Genomic DNA, 19,259 nt, shown 5'->3' with positions numbered 1-19,259 from the left:
TGACTGGGGTGCTCAGAAGTGAGGCCCAGGAACCTGCATCCTAAATGCCCCCATGTGATTCCAGTGCAGATGGTCCCTAGACCTCTCTTTGAGAAAGAGAGCTCAAAATAACTTTTTTATTAGATATAACCTAAAACTCTAGATATTTTTCTTTGGTGATGTAGTGCACTGTTTATATTACAAATTCAAATCAGCTTCTAACCTTCTTCCCCTGCTCATATATGAGGCTGCCTGCTTCTATAAAGGGCTTGTTACGATGAGGAAAAATGAATTCATGCTAGAACTTCATGCTAATACCACATCAAACAGTACAGTAATGAGGCCCTTTGGTAATTAACACATCCCAGAGACAGAAACGCATTAATCCCCAGTTCTGTTCTATCGAGGATCTTGTGAAGGTGAATGCTCCCATTTAAGAGGTGGAAACCTCTCAGGGCAAAGATAATACAGATGATCCTCCAAAATAGATTTGCTGCCTATATAATGTTATTAAGTTCACAAGATAACACCTGGAAGATATCATCACTTACTGTGCCCACAGTTTACCTGGCGCCAAGAAACTGATGACTGGTCTCCCCTAAGACTGTGAGAAATAGATCATTGCTTGTCCCAGGGCAGGGGAGGAGGGGAAGTATGCAACTTAGCATAGTTTAACCAAAGTCATCTGTAACCAGAAGGTGATAACTAAGTCAAGGAGATAGCGGCTAAAAAGGGCAAAAGCCAATCCACATGAGCATATTTAGTGGTCAAGCAGATGAAATGGACAACTGAACCAAGCAATATGCCAGGCAGCGTTCAGGCCCTGGGGAGCACCCAGGTCACACCAACAGTAAGGAATTAAAAGCTCCGCTCCTGACAAGCTAACTGCCGTGACCAGGGTCCACTTGCCTTCTGTGATGCGGTACGCAGCTCTGCCAAGCTGGTGGCAAGGTTCTTGGCACACTGGCTCAGCTGCATGGCTGCAGCCTGGTCGCTGACAGTGGGCACTGCGGCTTTAGCAGAGGACACCATCTTGCTTCCAGGCTATGGAGAGAAAAGCTGAAGGTAAGACAGCTCCTGGGCAGCAAGAGTCAGAGTAGAGACCCAAACAGCAATGCCGCCTTATCAGCCAGAACTTACTTTGCCCTAAAACAAGGAATATCAAAACCATCTAGTTTCCCCCCAAAATTGCCAACCGAAATCAGATACTCTGGGGCAGTACATTCTAGGAATGTTTGAAACGGAAACTATGTGTCTTCAGACTGGCAGAATGGATAGAAAAACAAGACCCATATACATGCTGTCTACAAGAGACCCACTTCAGACGCAGGGACACATATAGACTGAAAGTTAGGGGATGGAAAAAGATATTCCATGCAAATGGAAATCAAAAGAAAGCTGGAGCAGCAATACTCATATCAGACAAAATAGACTTTAAAATAAAGACTACTAAAAGAGACAAGGAAGGACACTACATGATGATCAAGGGATCAGTCCAAGAAGAAGATAATAACAATTGTAAATATCTATGCACCCAACATAGGAGCACCTCAATACATAAGGCAAATACTAACAGCCATAAAAGGGGAAACTGACAGTAACACAATAACAGTAGGCGACTTTAACACCCCACTTACACCAATGGACAGATCATCCAAACAGAAAATAAATAAGGAAGTGCAAGTTTTAAATGACACATTAGACCACATGGACTTAATTGATATTTATAGGACATTCCATCCAAAAACAACAGAATACACTTCTCAAGTGCACACGGAACATTCTCCAGGATAGATCACATCTTGGGTCACAAATCAAACCTTGGTAAATTTAAGAAAATTGAAATTGCATCCAGTATCTTTTCTGACCACAACGCTATGAGACTAGATATCAATTACAGGAAAAGATCTGTAAAAAATACAAACACATGGAGGCTAAACAATACACTACTTAATAACGAAGTGATCACTGAAGAAATAAAAGAGGAAATAAAAAAATACCTAGAAAAAAATGACAATGGAGACATGACGACCCAAACCCTATGGGATGCAGCAAAAGCAGTTCTAAGAGGGAAGATTATAGCAATACAATCCTACCTCAAGAAACAAGAAAAATCTCAGATAAACAACTAACCTTACACCTAAAGCAATTAGAGAAAGAAGAACAAAAATCCCCAAAGTTAGCAGAAGGAAAGAAATCATAAAGATCAGATCAGAAATAAATGAAAAAGAAATGAAGGAAACAATTGCAAAGATCAATAAAACTAAAAGCTGGTTCTTTGTGAAGATAAACAAAATTAATAAACCATTAATCAGACTAATCAGGAAAAAAAGGAAGAAGACTCAAATAAACAGAATTAGAGATGAAAAAGGAGAAGTAACAACTGACACTGCAGAAATACAAAGGATCATGAGAGACTATTACAAGCAACTAATGCCAATAAGATGGCCAATCTGGAAGAAATGGACAAATTTTTAGAATAGCACCCCCTTCCAAGACTGAACCAGAAAGAAAGAGAAAATATGAAAAGACCAATCGCGAGCACTGAAACTGAAACCGTGATTAAAAATCTTCCAACAAACAAAAGTCTAGGGCCAGATGGCTTCACAGGCGAATTCTATCAAACATTTAAAGAAGAGCTAACATCTATCCTTCTCAAACTCTTCCAAAATGTAGTAGAGGGAGGAATACTCCCAAACTCATTCTATGAGGCCACCATCAACCTGACTCCAAAACCAGACAAAGAGACGTCACAAAGAAAGAAAACTACAGGCCAATATCACTGATTAACATAGATGCAAAAATCTTCAAAAAATACTAGCAAACAGAATCCATTAGCACATCAAAAGAATCAAACACCATGATCAAATGGGGTTTAGCCCAGGAATGCAAGGATTCTTCAATATATGCAAATCAATCAATGTGATAGACCATATTAACAAATTGAAGGATAAAAACCATTTGATTGCCTTGTAATCCAAGTGCCTGAGTTTGTGTTTGTATTTATGATTGTGTTTGTATCAAATGGCATCATGGAGTGCTGCCTGGCTAAAGGTTTCAAAGTCATAAGAATAGAGGGAAGAGGTCGGAGAATTGGATCACATGGAATATGAGAGTATAGATGTAGAAAATTTAAAAAGAAGAAAATCTGTACTGTAGCATCTGGTATCATGTTTATTTTATAAGTGTATATATTGTTCAGATACTAACTGGGAAAAATTCATTAACAATAAATATGCTATGAACTTAAAAAAAATGATAATCTCAACAGATGCAGAAAAAGCTTTTGACAAAATTCAACACCCATTCATGAAAAAACTCTCCAGAAATCCAGAAAGTGGGCCTAGAGGGAAACTACCTCAACATAATAAAAGCCATACATGACAAACCCACAGCCAGTATCATTCTCAATGATGAAAAACTGAAAGCATTTCCTCTAAGATCAGGAATAAGACAACGGTGCCCACTCTCACCACTCTTATTCAACATAGTTTTGGAAGTTTTAGCCACAGCCATCAGAGAAGAAAAAGAAATAAGATGAATACAAATTGGAAATGAAGAAGTAAAGCTGTCATTGTTTGCAGGTGACATGATAGTATACATAGAAAATCCTAAAGATGCCATCAGAAAACTACTAGAGCTAATCAATGAATTTGGTAAGGTAGCAGGATACAAAATTAATGCACAGAAATCTCTTGCATTCCTATACACTAACAATGAGAAAATCAGAGAAATTAAGGAAACTCCCATTTACCATTGCAACAAAAAGAATAAAATACCTAGGAATAAACCTACTTAAGGAGGCAAAAGACCTGTATGCAGAAAACTATAAGAAGCTGATGAAAGAAATCAAAGACAATACAAACAGATGGAGAGATATACCATGCCCTTGGATTGGAAGAATCAACATTGTGAAAATGACTACACTACCCAAAACAATCTACAGATTCAATGCAATCCTGATCAATTTACCAATGGCATTTTTCACAGAACTAGAACAAGAAAATTTTACAATTTGTATGGAAACACAAAAGACTGCAAATAGCCAAAAGAATCTTGAGAAAGAAAAATGGAGGTGGAGGAATCAGGCTCCCTGCCTTCAGACTATACTACAAAGCTACAGTAATCAGGACTGTATGGTACTGGCACAGAAACAGAAATACAGATCAATGCAACAGGATAGAAAGCCCAGAGATAAACCAATGCACAGATGGTCTCCTTGTCTTTGACAAAGGAGGCAAGAATATAAAATGGAGAAAAGACAGCCTCTTCAATAAGTGGTGCTGGGAAAACTGGACAGCTACATGAAAAAGAATGAAATTAGAACACTTCCTAACACCATACACAAAAAGAAACTCAAAATGGATTAAAGACCTAAATGTAAGGGCAGACACCATCAAACTCTTAGAGGAAAACATAGGCAGAACACTCTATGACATAAATCACAGCAAGATCCTTTTTGACCCACCTCCTAGAGAAAGGGAAATAAAACCAAAAATAAACAAATTGGACCTAATGAAATTTAAAAGCTTTTGCACAGCAAAGGAAACCATAAACAAGACGAAAAGACAACCCTCAGAATGGGAGAAAATATTTGCAAACAAAGCAAGTGACAAAGGATTAATCTCCAGAAGGTACAAGGAGCTCATGCAGCTCAATATCAAGAAAACAAACAACCCAATCCAAAAATGGGCAGAAGACCTAAATAGACATTTCTCCAAAGAAGACATACAGATTGCCAACAAACACATGAAAAGATGGTCAACATCACTAATCATTAGAGAAACGTAAATCAAAACCACAATGCGGTATCCCTTCACACCAGTCATAATGGCCATCATCAAAAAATCTACAAACAATAAATGCTGGAGAGGGTGTGGAGAAAAGGGAACCCTCTTGCACCATTAGTGCGAATGTAAACTGATACAGCCACTATGGAGGACAATATGGAGGTTCCTTAAAAAACTAAAAATAGAACTACCATATGACCCAGCAAACCCACTACTGGGTATATACCCGGAGAAAACCATAATTCCAAAAGATATATGCACCACAATATTCACTGCAGCACTACTTATAATATCCAGGACATGTAAGCAATCTAAATGTCCATGGACAGATGAATGGATAAAGAAGATGTGGCACATATATACAATGGAATATTACTCAGCCATAAAAAGGAACAAATTTGAATTATTTGAAATGAGGTGGCTGGACCTAGAGTCTGTCATACAGAGTGAAGTAAGTCAGAAAGAGAAAAACAAACACCATATGATAACCCACATATACGGAATCTAAAAAAACGGTACTGATGAACCTAGTGGCAGGGCAGGAATAAAGATGCAGACGTAGAGAAGGGACCTGAGGACAGGGGCGTGGGAGGGGAGGGTAAGCTGTGACAAAGCGAGAGAGTAGCACTGACATATATACACTACCAAACGTAAAATAGATAGCTAGTGGGAAGCAGCCGCATAGCACAGGGAGATCAGCTCGGTGCTTTGTATCGACCTAGACGGGTGGGATAGGGAGGGTGGGAGGGAGGCTCAAGAGGGAGGGGATATGGGTATATATGTATACATATAACTGATTTACTTTGTTGTACAGCAGAAACTAACACAACATTGTGAAGCAATTATACCCCAATAAAGGTATTCAAAAAAAAAAGTATGTGTCTTTTGGGGTGGAGTGGGAAGTAAAACTGGGCTAGTGGCTTGAAATTCTTATTTAAAACAGATTTGAAAGGGAGTTTCTTATTAAATATGTTTGTGTTTCTTGGAACAGCTCTTTAATCTGTGTCTTAAATATATGTAATAGACTATTTAGAAAAATACAGGGACACAAAATGAAATGAGTGACCGCTCACATCTCAGAACCCAGGACAATTTCACCATGCATGGGTGAAGGCACATATGTGCAGGCACATATATTTTCAAAAGTAAGATAATACTATTTATTCTGTTTTCGAATCTCCTTGTTCCACATAGTCTATCTTTTTCATAGCTATGTAATACCCTGTGTATACATCAGTTAGCACTTTTCAATCTTGTATTGTTAAGTATTTTCCATGTTTTCAAATATAATAAACAATGATATGATAAACACCTATGTAACTAAAATTTTGTACATGTTCATAGTTTTTTTGTATAAATGTTTCTGGACCAAAAAGTACACATAATTTTAAGATTTTTAATATGTATGCTATACAATGGCTCTTAGTAAAGCTGTAACAATTTAAGTGCCAGATCATAAATACCAAGGACACAAGTTAATATTATTAATATTTAAGGAATTCATGAGAATTTATAAGAAAAATCAGAATGAGTATATAAAAAGCATGAATAGACAAGTTCATGTAATAAAAACAAATAACTGAAACATGAAAAATGTTTAACATTGTGAAAATCAAGGACATGCAAGATCAAATAATAAAAACGTAACCAAGTAAATTGGCAAAAACATTTCAAAAAAATGATTGACTTCCCAACTTGGAAAAGAGGTATTAAAAAGTGTGCTCCAAAATGCAAATGAAAACTACAATGAGGTTTCACCTCACACCAGTCAGAATGGCCATTATCAAAAAATCTCCAAACAATATATGCCAGAGAGGGTGTGGAGAAAAGGGAACCCTTTTGCACTCTTGGTGGGAATGTATATTGATACAGCCACTACGGAGAACTGTATGGAGGTTCCTTAAAAAACTAAAAATAGAACTACCATATGATCCAGCAACCCCACTACTGGGCACATACCCTGAGAAAACCATAATTCAAAAGGTCACATGTACCCCAATGTTCATTGCATTGCAGCACTATTTACAATAACCAGGACATGGAAACAACCTGAATGTCCAACGACAGATGAATGGATTAAGAAGATGTGGTACATATATACAATGGAATATTACTCAGCCATAAAAAGGAACGAAATTGGGTCATTTGTAGAAATGTGGATGGACCTAGAGTCTGTCATACAGAGTGACGTTAGCCAGAAAGGGAAAACAAATATCGTATATTAACGCATATATGTGGAATCTACAAAAATGTTACACATGATCCTATTTGCAGGGCAGGAATAGAGGTGCAGACGTAGGAACAGACATGTGGACACAGGGGGTAGAGGAGGGTGGGACGAATTGGGAGATTAGGATTGACATATATACACTACCATGAGTAAAATAGGTAGCTAGCGGGAACATGCTATAAAGCACAGGAAGCTCACCTCAGTGCTCTGTGATGGCCTAGATGGGTGGGATGGGGGGGAGGTCTAAGAGGGAGGGGATATATGTATACATATAACTGATTCATTTCATTGTACAGCAGAAACTAACACAACGTGGTAAAGCAATTATACTCCAATAAAAAAAAATAACCCCACATTTGAATCTAAAAAAGGAGTGGCTATGTGTATATGTATAACTGATTCACTTTGCTGTACACATGAAACTAACACAACATTGTAAATCAACTATATTCCAATAAAAATTAAAATAAAATAAAACAAAGAGAAAAAAATAAATAAAAAGTGTGCTCCATATGTTGCTAGTTGTAAATTTAGATTCATTCATCCTTCTGGAAGGGCAATTTTACCACATGTATGAAAAGAGTTTAAAATGTAAACTTTAAAAAAAGTTTAAAACTTGTTGATCTGCTGATTCCATTTCTATTTATTTCTGACTCTGGCTTTATTCTTGTTAAGATCTGATCCGTCTACAGTAGCAAACTTAAAAGAACAAAAGAAACAGGAAAAACAAGGGCAGGGACAGTGACCCCTGGACCATGTCCACACTGTACTATCATAAGACCCTATGATCCTGCCAGCAGTGGGACAACACAATTGATTCTAGGACCTGTAACCACCTACAGCAGAAGACAAACAACTTGTCCAAGCTACAATTCTCAATGTCCCAAAGATAAAAATAAGCTGCTTGCTATTCTAGTTCTAGTAATTTACCCTAAGGAAACAATTAAAGAGGGGCACAAAGATTTGAGCACGCACCAAGATTTTTTTTTTCATCATATCACAGGTTGTTTATGACAGCAAATAATTGAAAACAACCTGTATGTCGAATGACAGAACAGCTAAACAGCTAATGAGTATAGTATATGAGAGAATATGATTCAAATTCACAAATATTCATAATATAAATGTTAATATGAAAAACAGTCAATACACAGTGAATCCCAAGAGAATACATACATACATAAATACGTTTGTATATGTCTGAAGATAAAATGTGAGGAAGCATAAACATTTCATGTTGTATCCCTGCATGTTGGAGCTACGGCTCTTGAAGAATTAACCAAATAGAAGCATCACTGGCTCCCGTAAGTACAGATCTGAATAGACAGGGACGAGGAAGAAACTTGCCAAACCACATGGACTGTTTAGGAGATCCAAGTAGACAAAGTGCCGAGAGATGTGAAAGAAGTACGTACAAAGGGAGTGTTCACAACTTAATATTCACATTTTATATTTAATTAAAAAGAAAATGAACCTAGCCACACTTCACAAAGACCGACAATACTTACTCATTCTATATTTGCCACAAGAAACCACCACATCTTTGGAGAAGATGCACTCACAGATTCTTATTTCCCTGGCTATGAATAATGGCATGAGGTATTCTGGAAACTAGCACACCTAAAGTGGGCAGTGGGGTGGGGGTGGGTTGAGGTTCCGGGGAAGACGGAGGTGAACGTTTCCGTGGTACCTGGAGGAAGTTCTGGCTGGAGATGATGAGCGCCAGCTGGGCACTGAGATCTTCTGCTTGGGCTTGGCTCCCTCTGACCCCCTGGACCAGCTGAGGGATGTGATCAGCCACCGCCTACAGGAAGCAAGGAAAACGAAAACTGAGCACACCCAGGATGGTGACGTACCAAAATGGGGTGTGTGGGGAAACGCCCCCAGCGATAATGTTCTGTGGATGTGCCTTCCCTCCTGGGGGTGCCCGGCCCAGAACCTGGATTCACTCAGCAGTTTTAGCCCGTTGGGCCCTTGCCAACACTGATGCCAACACAGTACCTGGGGGTAGGCTCCTCCCACACACACTCTACCCTGTGGTCCCCCGGGTCCCAATACACGCAGCACAAGGCGATTCTCCTTAACGAAGCCTTAAAACAATTTCCCCAGTTGCAGCTCACACCATCCTGGCTCGTTAGGGTTGAAAACCCTAGCATCCAAGAATCTATCCAATTCACAGGTGGATAAACTCAATTCATATGGTCCAGTGATCAGAAGAAAGTGAGAGAAGCACTCAACTAACAGCATACTTCAGCATTTCGATATCTGACTTTGCGGGTATACATTTCATCTGTCAGCTTTCATGTCACTGTGGTTCCTCTTCCTGTGTTCTCACTCCTCAAATGGGAAAACCCAATGCCCGGGGTAGGGGAGGGAGGACAGCATCCCGAGGTGAGACCACTTGAAAGTGACCGTCTTCCACGGTGCCTAGGAGATGCTGGCCTTTTCCCTCTCTACAAGTCCTCTGGCTTGTCCCTTTGCACCACGCCACATCTGACCAACCAGGCCCTCAGAGGCCATGGCACAGTGACCGTCACTGCTAAGGAAGGGCCCAAGAGCAGCCCACCCTGGTGACACGTTCTTTTCAGGAGGCTATTTCAGCAAGAATTAAAAAAAAAATTTCAGGCTTCCCTGGTGGCGCAGTGGTTGAGAGTCCGCCTGCCGATGCAGGGGACATGGGTTCGTGCCCCGGTTTGGGAAGATCCCACATGCCACGGAGCGGCTAGGCCCGTGAGCCATGGCAGCTGAGTCTGCGCGTCCGGAGCCTGTGCTCCGCAACGGGAGAGGCCACAACAGTGAGAGGCCCGCATACCGCAAAAAAAAAAAAAAAAAAATTTCCAGGAGAATTTCACTCGCATCCTCTTCTGCTGGCTCCAGGAACTTGGCCCACTTTACCTTCTGCACCGCAACCTGATAAACAGTAATGCTCTCATTCCCTGACAGAGATACCCACGGGCTGAGTATGTTCCGTTTGTTCATAAAAAGTAGGAGGAAGGTTCATACTATTTTCCTGGACACAAGTAGCGTGTGCTCCCTGAGAAGGGGAAATGCCATTTTGCTACCCCTGCTGGCGGCTGAAGTCAGGCCCCAACAGGAAACCAACTCCCTCCGCAGCAGGGGCCTGGCTCTCAGAAAAAAACCCCTCTTTACGTGCACAACCCCGAGGACAGGGTCCTCCTGCATTGCTGAGGCTTTTCCACCAGAGCAAACTTGCTCCCCAGTGAGGGGCTAGCCTCAGAGAACTGGGATTCAGGACGTGGAGGGCCCTGGGTGGTCTCCCCACAGGAGTAAAGCTATTTTTGAAGTAGAAGCAGCAACACCCCTCACACGTGAATGGTTTCACAGAGGAGATTTGAGAAAGGAGAGAGAAGGCTGAGCCCACGCAAATCCAAGATGCCTCTGCACCCAGCTTCCATGGCGAACCGAAGCACTGCAGGGAACTTCAGTCAGGCATGGTGTCAACATGTGGGCGATGGCCAGGCAACGAGATGTGCCTTTGGCACCACTCGGGGCTCTCCCGGGACAGTTAACTCTGGGCGCTCAGAGAAGGCGGCAGAGGTGGACGGCACCCTCTGCGGCACCTTGGCTTCAAGCGCGGCGTCGGCGACAGGTCTCGGAAGATCAGTGAGGCAACCACAGAAAGCACCAGAGCGCAACAGCGACGAGGCCAGACAGGATGAATAAGTCCTCAGGTGCCATCAGTGCAAAGCAGGAAGTCACCCCTGCCATGATGAGTGAAGACTGAACACAAAGGCCGCCATTCAAAGGGAGCAAGGCCCTCTGGAAATTCAATGCTTCATTACCGTTTCAGAGCCCTCAACGGCCTTGTCATTGATCCTCCGTGACTTGTGCTCTCAAAAAGGAAAAGAATCTAGACAAAGGAAAGACAATGCTGGGAAAAACATGTTCTCTTTCCAAACATAGGCCATTCGCTTAACAGACAAAAACCAGACGTGTGTGTGTACACCTGGAACATGGGAGCCGGAACAAACTGGATTAGGAGCCTGGATGATCAGTCTTAACCGAATTACCAGGGCACTGGGCGCTCTAATGTTATCAGGGTCTCCTCCAGCAGACCTGGCTCTCTGGCAGCTGGTGCCTCACCTTGCAGCTCTGGACCAGCTGCTGCTGGGCCGCGGGGTTCTTGTTGGACACGGCCGCGTTCTGGGAGGCAGCGATGGTCTGCGTGGCTGCAGCCGCAGCCTGCTTGGCTGCAACCTGGGGAGGACAGTAAGAGGAGGTGAGGCAGGGTTCACACGTGCAAACACACACACACGCACATTGATATAAATCCCCTCCACTAAAGGGGGTCACCGCACGGCTCCAAGAAGGGGCACACCAGGCACAGACTCCACCCTTTCAGCACCAATGACATTCTAACCTAGCCACGCCCTGTTGTCTTCCTTTGGTTTAAGTACCCTGGGACAATTGAAAAAGACAGGCTCAAGTGCCGATGTTCATCTGTCATTTCTCAAAAAGACAAGGGACGAGTCCCAGGACCACGATGCCGCTGATGAGCGGCACTAAGTCTAAATGTTTTAGGAGAAAAACATTTCTCTCACAAGAAGCATGGGCTGCTCTCTGGGTCAAGCCCCAAGTACACACACTGGGGCTCCTGACTTGCCTGGGCTCAGAAAGGCCCAGATGTCCCCACTGGCGTACTTAATCGTGTTTAGTCTCTAGTCTCCCTCCACAGACAAGGAGGTCAGCTTTCCTCCAGAACTCAGCAGATTTCACATGGAGGGATTCCTCACTAGAGCCAAGTTCTGGCCTCTAATGCCCCCAAATTTTAGTGTAAGAATCTCCTGTGTACATTTGTGAGACAGATTTATTTTCTTACAGAATTTGTGCCTATTACTTTTTTTTTTCCCCGAGAATAAATAAGCATTCTGAAAGACGACAGAAGTATTTATTACTCCCTTCCAAACCTATTTATCCCCATCTCCAGTCTTCCGAAGTTCCTATCATCTACTGGGAGTTGTGAAAGAGTATTACCTCCAACAATATATATACATTTTTAGCTAAAGGTCCTTTCTGAACGTGTACATCCCTTAATGCCAGGAAAAAAAAAACAAAAAACAAACCTGGTTCCTCCTGAAAGAAAATTTGAATTCTGTTCAAGAATGTTAAACTCTGAAAAGATTCTGACATTGTGCAACCATGAACTGAAGCAGTTTTTCAAACTGTGTCAATGGACCTAAACCACTGAACATAAACGTACAATGTCCCTAAACCAGCCGTTCAAAGCATTAAACTGCACCTAAAGCATTAAACTGCATCGTCTATCTTGATTTAGCTTCCTTTTTAGGGGCACTGCCTTATGAATTCGCTTATTCTTTCAGTGGACTCTATGCAAATCTAAAACCTGGAAAACCAGCCTCTTTACTGACCTCCAGTCGGTTGACGATTTTTTTCTTAATAGCATTCTGGGCTGCGGCGTTGGTTGCCACCCGGAGACCTTCTGCAGCTTCTCTCAGCCTTTGCTGCTGGTCCTCGTTCTCAGGGTTGGCTGCAGCTCCCTACGAAGGTGAAAAGAAAGATTCCAAGAGGTCCAAGGGGCAGCATGCCACAGACGCTGAATTCATGCCTTCAATGTTACTTTTTCCTACGAATACCAAGTAACAGGAAGAGAGAAGCCAAAGCAGTATCTTTATGATAAAGATGTTTCCTCTCACAACAAAAAAATATCTACCAGGGGATGTTTCCAAACTGCACAGCTGAACAAGAAAAATCCAATAATAATTAAATTAAATAAACAATTAAACACTTGAGATCATAGCATTCATCATCCACATAAATTACCTTGTGGTGAGAAACCCAATGGTTTAAAAGATGTTAAGATAAATCTCCCTCCTGATCACATCTCTCAGGGAGAATTTTATTTTAATTGGTGTGACAGACACATATTGCTGCTGAAAGATTCTCCTGTCCTGCGGCACTGGTGAATGAGACTGGGCTAAGATTACAGCATAACACAGGGGCTGGTCTGGAGGGAGTGGGGGGATGGGAACGCCATCCAAAATTCTGTAAGCCACTGTGGTTTAAGAAAGACCATGTCTAGAAATTGCATTCCTAGAGAGTCTGGGCTGGCAAATATAGCCAAGTAGAATTGGTCCCCAACTGTACTAATGAGAGAAATCGATGCCCCTACCCAGGCAGGGAAAGAGGAGGGTGCCGTGCACAGCCGATGGCCATGTTTTCCTTGTGTAAGCCCACGGCTCTTTTACTGTGTTGCTGTAGGTTAAAGTGTGTTAGGAGTCCAAGTGGATTTTAGTTAGATGGGTAGGATTTTGAAGCAGGGAAAGGCTAAAGGTAATGTAGGGAGAGGATAATTTTACTGCCCAATAACTCGACAAAAACTTAAAGCACATCCAGTCTTCCACGTCCACCTGAGATAAAAGCATCAATCAAGATTCTTCTCACAGGGCCTGGATGCTTTGTGACCAGCACTGGATGTATGCAGATGAATGAGTTTCTTCCTATGAACATTTTTGGGCAATAATATTTGCTTGTGAGCCAGAAAGAAACACGCCAATTATCGAAATCAATTTTCTAAACATCTCAATTTTCCATGTGAACACCTTGCCAAATTTACCAATTTGCAAAAATCTCTTTCATTGAACTACGATATGTATAAAAGGTCATAGGAATTCACACTGAATGGAACAGTTTTAACATCTGTGACAGAGTTGTTTTGCCATCCTCTTGGATGGAATCTTCGTTTAAATTTAAACCACTTTTAGTAGTCTTGATTTTTGTGTTTTTAGCAACTAAAAAATTGTATTTTTTGCATTTCACATATAAAAGGATTGTTTGGGCTCCTTTTGCGTTCTTCTGCAAGTTTATGAGAGTCGTTTTATTTTTTCTGGTTATCGGGTATTTTCTAAAGCCACTCCTTTATCAATGCCTCCAGTGCCATGCCAGCCTTAACTGTGTGTTTCAAGCAGCAGGAAAGCACCATTTCTGCACGTTACACTGACGTGCGTGTCTGGATCCTTCCTTAGCAGTATCTGTTTTATGATGAATGTGTATTAGATATGGGGTACTAATCTTGGCCTGAAATCTTAGTTACTGATTATGAAATCTTTTTTTTCTTCACACTAAATATATTCTTTGGAAGTCTAACCATCGTACATTCTTTGTCTTTCAACAAAATTCAGCAAATTAAAATACTGCCATGACAACAAAGTATCAACTTTTAACTAAAAAGTTCACAGAACTTAACAAAAACACTCAACCTTGTCCCATCTAATATAAATAAACAAAAATAACAAACACTTTGGTAACTTGGTAAAATGCCGTGAAAGAGTCTGGGGAGCACTACACATCCAAAAACAAGTGTGCACATTGGTCCTGGCTCAGTCCTGGTTATGTGATGGTAGGTTTAATCTTTCTGAGTTTTAATTTTCTCATTTGTAAAGTAAGAGACAGATTAGATTTTTCACTAAGATTCTTTCCAGCCTAGCAAGTAATTTTTGTGAACATGAGGGTTTGCCTGAAATGGCTTTCTTTAAACTTAGGAGAAAAAAAAAGGAAACAAAACTAGTCACAACCTTAAAAATATTAACTATAATCCAAAACCCTAATGCGTATTTTTGCTAAAAGGGATGCTAAGGAACAGAGTTCCTTGACTGAAAGAAGGATCAGGGACAGAGGAAGGAAGTTCGGACCCTGCCCCTCCTTGGGACTCTCTTCAGCCCTACCCAAGACATATCTCTAAGGACTATCGGCCCCTCAGGTAATACAATGGTGAGTCAGACAAGGAGGAAGGTCTACTGGATGTCACTGCATGTCACATTACACCGAAAGTGAAGCAATTCACACACTTGGTTGAGACACATTACTGTTCTGTTAGAGACCAAGGAGGCAGGCTAAGCTGTGGGGATGTTTAATGAATCTGAAATGCACAGGAATACATTCAACACGTTACCTGGGTGATATGAAGTTGAAAGTCATTTCTATTTTCTTATTTATACTTACTGCATTTTCTATTCATTTCACCAAAAGCATATGCTAATTGCATAATAAAAACATCATAGATAAATACAGCCTTATCCATTTAAAATAGTTCTCACCCGGAGGTAGGCATCGGAATCTTCTGTGAAACACACACACATACACCGGGTCTTAGCAGCAAACTCGGAAGTTAGGCTCTTTGGGGGTGGAATTAAGGCATGTGTACCTCAGTAAGTTTCACAGGGTTCTGAAACAGAGCCCTGGATAAGAATCACTGGCTTTTAACAGCAATTAGAGAAGAAAAATAAAAGGAATCCAAATTGGAAAAGAAGAAGTAAAACTGTCACTGTTTGCAGATGACATGATACTATACATAGAGAAGCCTAAAGATGCTACCAGAAAACTACTAGAGCTAATCAATGAATTTGGTAAAGTAGCAGGATACAAAATAAATGCACAGAAATCTCTTGCATTCCTATACACTAATGATGAAACATCTGAAAGAGAAATTAAGGAAACACTCCCATTTACCACTGCAAAAACAAAAAGAATAAAATACCTAGGAATAAACCTACCTAAGGAGACAAAAGACCTGTATGCAGCAAACTATAAGGCACTGATGAAAGAAAAATTAAAGATGATACAAACAGATGGAGAGATATACCATGCTCCTGGATTGGAAGAATCAACATTGTGAAAATGACTACACTACCCAAAGCAATTTACAGATTCAATGCAATCCCTATCAAACTACCAATGGCATTTTTCACAGAATTAAAACAAAAAATTTCACAATTTGTATGGAAACACAAAAGACCCCGAATAGGCAGAGCAATCTTAAGAAAGAAAAAACAGAGCTGGAGGAATCAGGCTCCCTGACTTCAGACAACACTACAAAGCTACAGTAATCAAGACAGTATGGTACTGGCACAAAAACAGAAATATAGATCAATGGAACAGGATAGAAAGCCCAGAGATAAACCAATGCACATATGGTCACCTTATCTTTGATGAAGGAGGCAAGAATATACAATGGAGAAAAGAGAGCCTCTTCAATAAGTGGTGCTGGGAAAACTGGACAGCTACATGTAAAAGAATGAAATTAGAACACTCTCTAACACCATACACAAAAAGAAACTCAAAATGGATTAAAGATCTAAATGTAAGGCCAGACACTATAAAACTCTTAGAGGAAAACATAGGCAGAACACTCTATGACATAAATCACAGCAAGATCCTTTTTGACCCACCTCCTAGAGAAAGGGAAATAAAACCAAAAATAAACAAATGGGACCTAATGAAACTTAAAAGTTTTTGCACAGCAAAGGAAACCATAAACAAGAATCACTGGCTTTTAAGTTAGAATGGGCATCATCAGAAAATCTACAAACAACAAATGCTGGAGAGGGTGTGGAGAAAAGGGAACCCTCTTGCACTTTTGGTGGGAATGTAAATTGATAACAGCCACTAAGGAGAACAGTATGGAGCTTCCTTAAAAAACTAAAAATTAGAATTACCATATGACCCAGCCATCCCACTACTGGGCATATACCCAGAGAAAACCATAATTCAGAAAGACACATGCACCCCAATGTTCAATGCAGCACTATTTACAATAGCCAGGTCATGGAAGCAACCTAAATGCCCATCAACAGACGAATGGATAAAGAAGATGTGGTACATATATACAATGGAATATTACTCAGCCATAAAAAGGAATGAAATTGGGTCATTTGTAGAGATGTGGATGGATCTAGAGACTGTCATACAGAGTGAAGTAAGTCAGAAAGAGAAAAACAAATACTGTATATTAACGCATGTATGTGGAACCTAGAAAAATGGTACAGATGAACTGGTTTGCAGGGCAGAAGTTGAGACACAGATGTAGAGAACAAACGTATGGACACCAAGGGGGGAAAGCCGTGGTGGGGGGGGTGGGTGGTGGTGTGATGAATTGGGAGATTGGGGTTGACATGTATACACTGATGTGTATGAAATGGATGACTAATAAGAACCTGCTGTATAAAAAAATAAATAAAATAAAACTCAAAAATTAAAAAAAGAAGCATCATGACATAGGATAGCTGTCAAAAAGCACAAAGTTGTCTGTTAACTCTTTATTCAAACTCTCCTATAAATAGCTACTGGGTTTTGGGTAACAGTGAAGCAGGAAACACCTACAGAAAATCTTTTTTTTTTTTTTTAAGTGGTGAGTTTTGAGAATTTGCTGCCTTTATTCTTATGTATATATTTATATGTACATACATTCTTTTTCAGATTCTTTTCCCATATAGGTTATTACAAAATATGGAGTATACTTCCCTGTGCTATATAGTAGGTCCTCGTTGTTTATCTATTTTATATATAGTAGAGTGTATATGTTAATCCCAAATTCCTAATTTATCCCTCTCCCCACCTTTCCCCTTTGGTAACCATAAGTTTGTCACCTATGCAAAATCTTGAAAGAAGTTTAGCTGAGAAGTCGAATGGAGGGCAAAGTGACATTAAGGCTGCAGGAAGAAAACAGGTCAAAGTGAATTTACTGTTGAAACCTCAAGTTGAAATTCATCATCATTTTCACTAAAGCCAATGGCAATGACCCAATGTAAAAAGAGTACTGGCTAAGCAGGGACTCTTGTCTATGGCTGAGTCAGCACCACTTCCCTAAAGAGTTTTTTCATTCATGTGTTCCAAGACCTTCCCCTTTCCCACTTGAAGAAGGTTAAACATTACAGAGCCATATAGATTTTAACCGAACAAAAATGCACACTCGTCTGACCATTCTCTTTCTTGAAGATACCTTCCAAATCCTAACTTTCAATGATGTTCACTTTTCAATTGAATAAATCCAATGTACTACCTTTGCAGCCTCCACCATGCGAGCGGTAGAGTCAGCCAAGAGTTTGGCCGCTGCCAGGAGCTTCTTGGAATTCTCCATGTCGATTTCTGCTTCCGCATCTGACCTCATGGCGTTGACGAGGTCTGAGGTGGCCTGAGCCAGGACCCGGGCCTGGCGTACCATTTCACCTAGAGGGTGGGACAGAGGATGCAGTCTGTTTGTCTGCTTCCTAAAGCTCAGGGGAAACCTCAGGAGCCAGCACAGTCTTGTCTCTATTCCTCTGGCAAAAGGGACGAAGAGAAATGAGCCTCCATGCTCCATTCCTAAGCAATGAAGCCAAGTCAGATTCTGAACCAAAAATATTCCCTGCGGCTGCCAGGCCTGTCTACCCCCAATCACATCCAAGTTCAGTCTTTAACTGTGCGGGATAAAAATGACATAAGTAACCTAAGAGGAACCCTTTATAAAGAGAAGGCAGGGAACAAGATTATGTGGATTTATTATGTGCATTTAAGCTTAGTAAATACTTATATAGAAAATATTATTTACCTCACGTCAGAAGCCACTTACACAAAAGCCCCTATAATGAGCTCTTTGAGTAATGTGCACAGGAAAAATATTTTAAAATTTTGAGTCAATCTGCATGCTACCTAACACCAGATGAGTGGTATCACATAACCTACTCTATTTGTGTCACTTGGCTCTCACTCATAGGAAGCACAGACCCCAGTTTCATGCTCAAAGGCTGAGATTTGCCTTGGCCCAGTCTTCCTATCAATTTACTCACCCTTTCCTTCCCAGCATTGATTTTGATCTCGTTATTAGTAATTGTTATTAGTAGCTGGGATTTTACTGTTATCTATTTCAACTTCCTTTTGGAAGTGGGAGGGGTACCATCGTCAACATTAAAAATAAAACTACTCAAATATGAGCAATTTCCTCCCCGAAAGGTCATTTGTGAAGGATGACGAAGCATTATTAACATTAAGGGGGAAAAAGGCTTTCACGAAAATCAAAAAGTGCTCAGTTCAAGGTACCCTGGATTGGATCCTGGGACAGTGAATGGACATTAGTGAAAAGTTGGTGAAATCTGAACCATGTCCGTAGTTTAGTTAACAGTAACATACCAATGCTCATCTCCCAGTTCTGACCAATGTCCCGCGGCCTAACGGAGATGCTAAAAAGGAGGGAAACTGGGAAGGGTACAAGAGAAGTCTATTACCCCAGCAACTTTACTGTATATAGAAAAAATATTCCAAAGTAAAAAGTTTATTAAAAAAAATAAAAACAAAAGAACCAAAAAAATCCAGATGTGTGGAGCAGTGCCATCTCTTAAATCACTTAAGAAGGATAGAGAAAATCACAAGGTAATTTTCTTTAAAAATATAGTCGTTAAGAAGTGTTGCTCTGTGCTGAGGAAGAAGTAGGAAAATAGACTTCTTACAAACTCCTGGTAGGGTTGCAA

General features: G+C 40.7%; 1 protein-coding gene across 9 annotated transcripts in view; it reads right to left on the bottom strand.

Annotated features, from left to right (window-relative positions):
- The window catches only part of TLN2 (talin 2), a 446,949-nt gene that overhangs the window by 117,711 nt on the left and 309,979 nt on the right, over nt 1–19,259 (bottom strand). For all 9 annotated transcript variants that reach the window (XM_073801108.1, XM_073801106.1, XM_033851753.2 and 6 more), the window contains 5 exons: nt 17,816–17,982; nt 12,390–12,518; nt 11,104–11,217; nt 8,690–8,803; nt 889–1,023 (listed from right to left, as the gene is read on the bottom strand). In XM_073801108.1, coding sequence (XP_073657209.1) covers nt 889–1,023; nt 8,690–8,803; nt 11,104–11,217; nt 12,390–12,518; nt 17,816–17,982 — 659 coding nt within the window. The remainder of the gene's footprint in view (nt 1–888; nt 1,024–8,689; nt 8,804–11,103; nt 11,218–12,389; nt 12,519–17,815; nt 17,983–19,259) is intronic.

Source organism: Tursiops truncatus, chromosome 2 (genome assembly GCF_011762595.2).
Source record: "Tursiops truncatus isolate mTurTru1 chromosome 2, mTurTru1.mat.Y, whole genome shotgun sequence".
Taxonomy (NCBI): domain Eukaryota; kingdom Metazoa; phylum Chordata; class Mammalia; order Artiodactyla; family Delphinidae; genus Tursiops; species Tursiops truncatus.
Note: the sequence above shows the minus strand (reverse complement) of the source record. Positions and strands in the feature narration are given on the sequence as shown.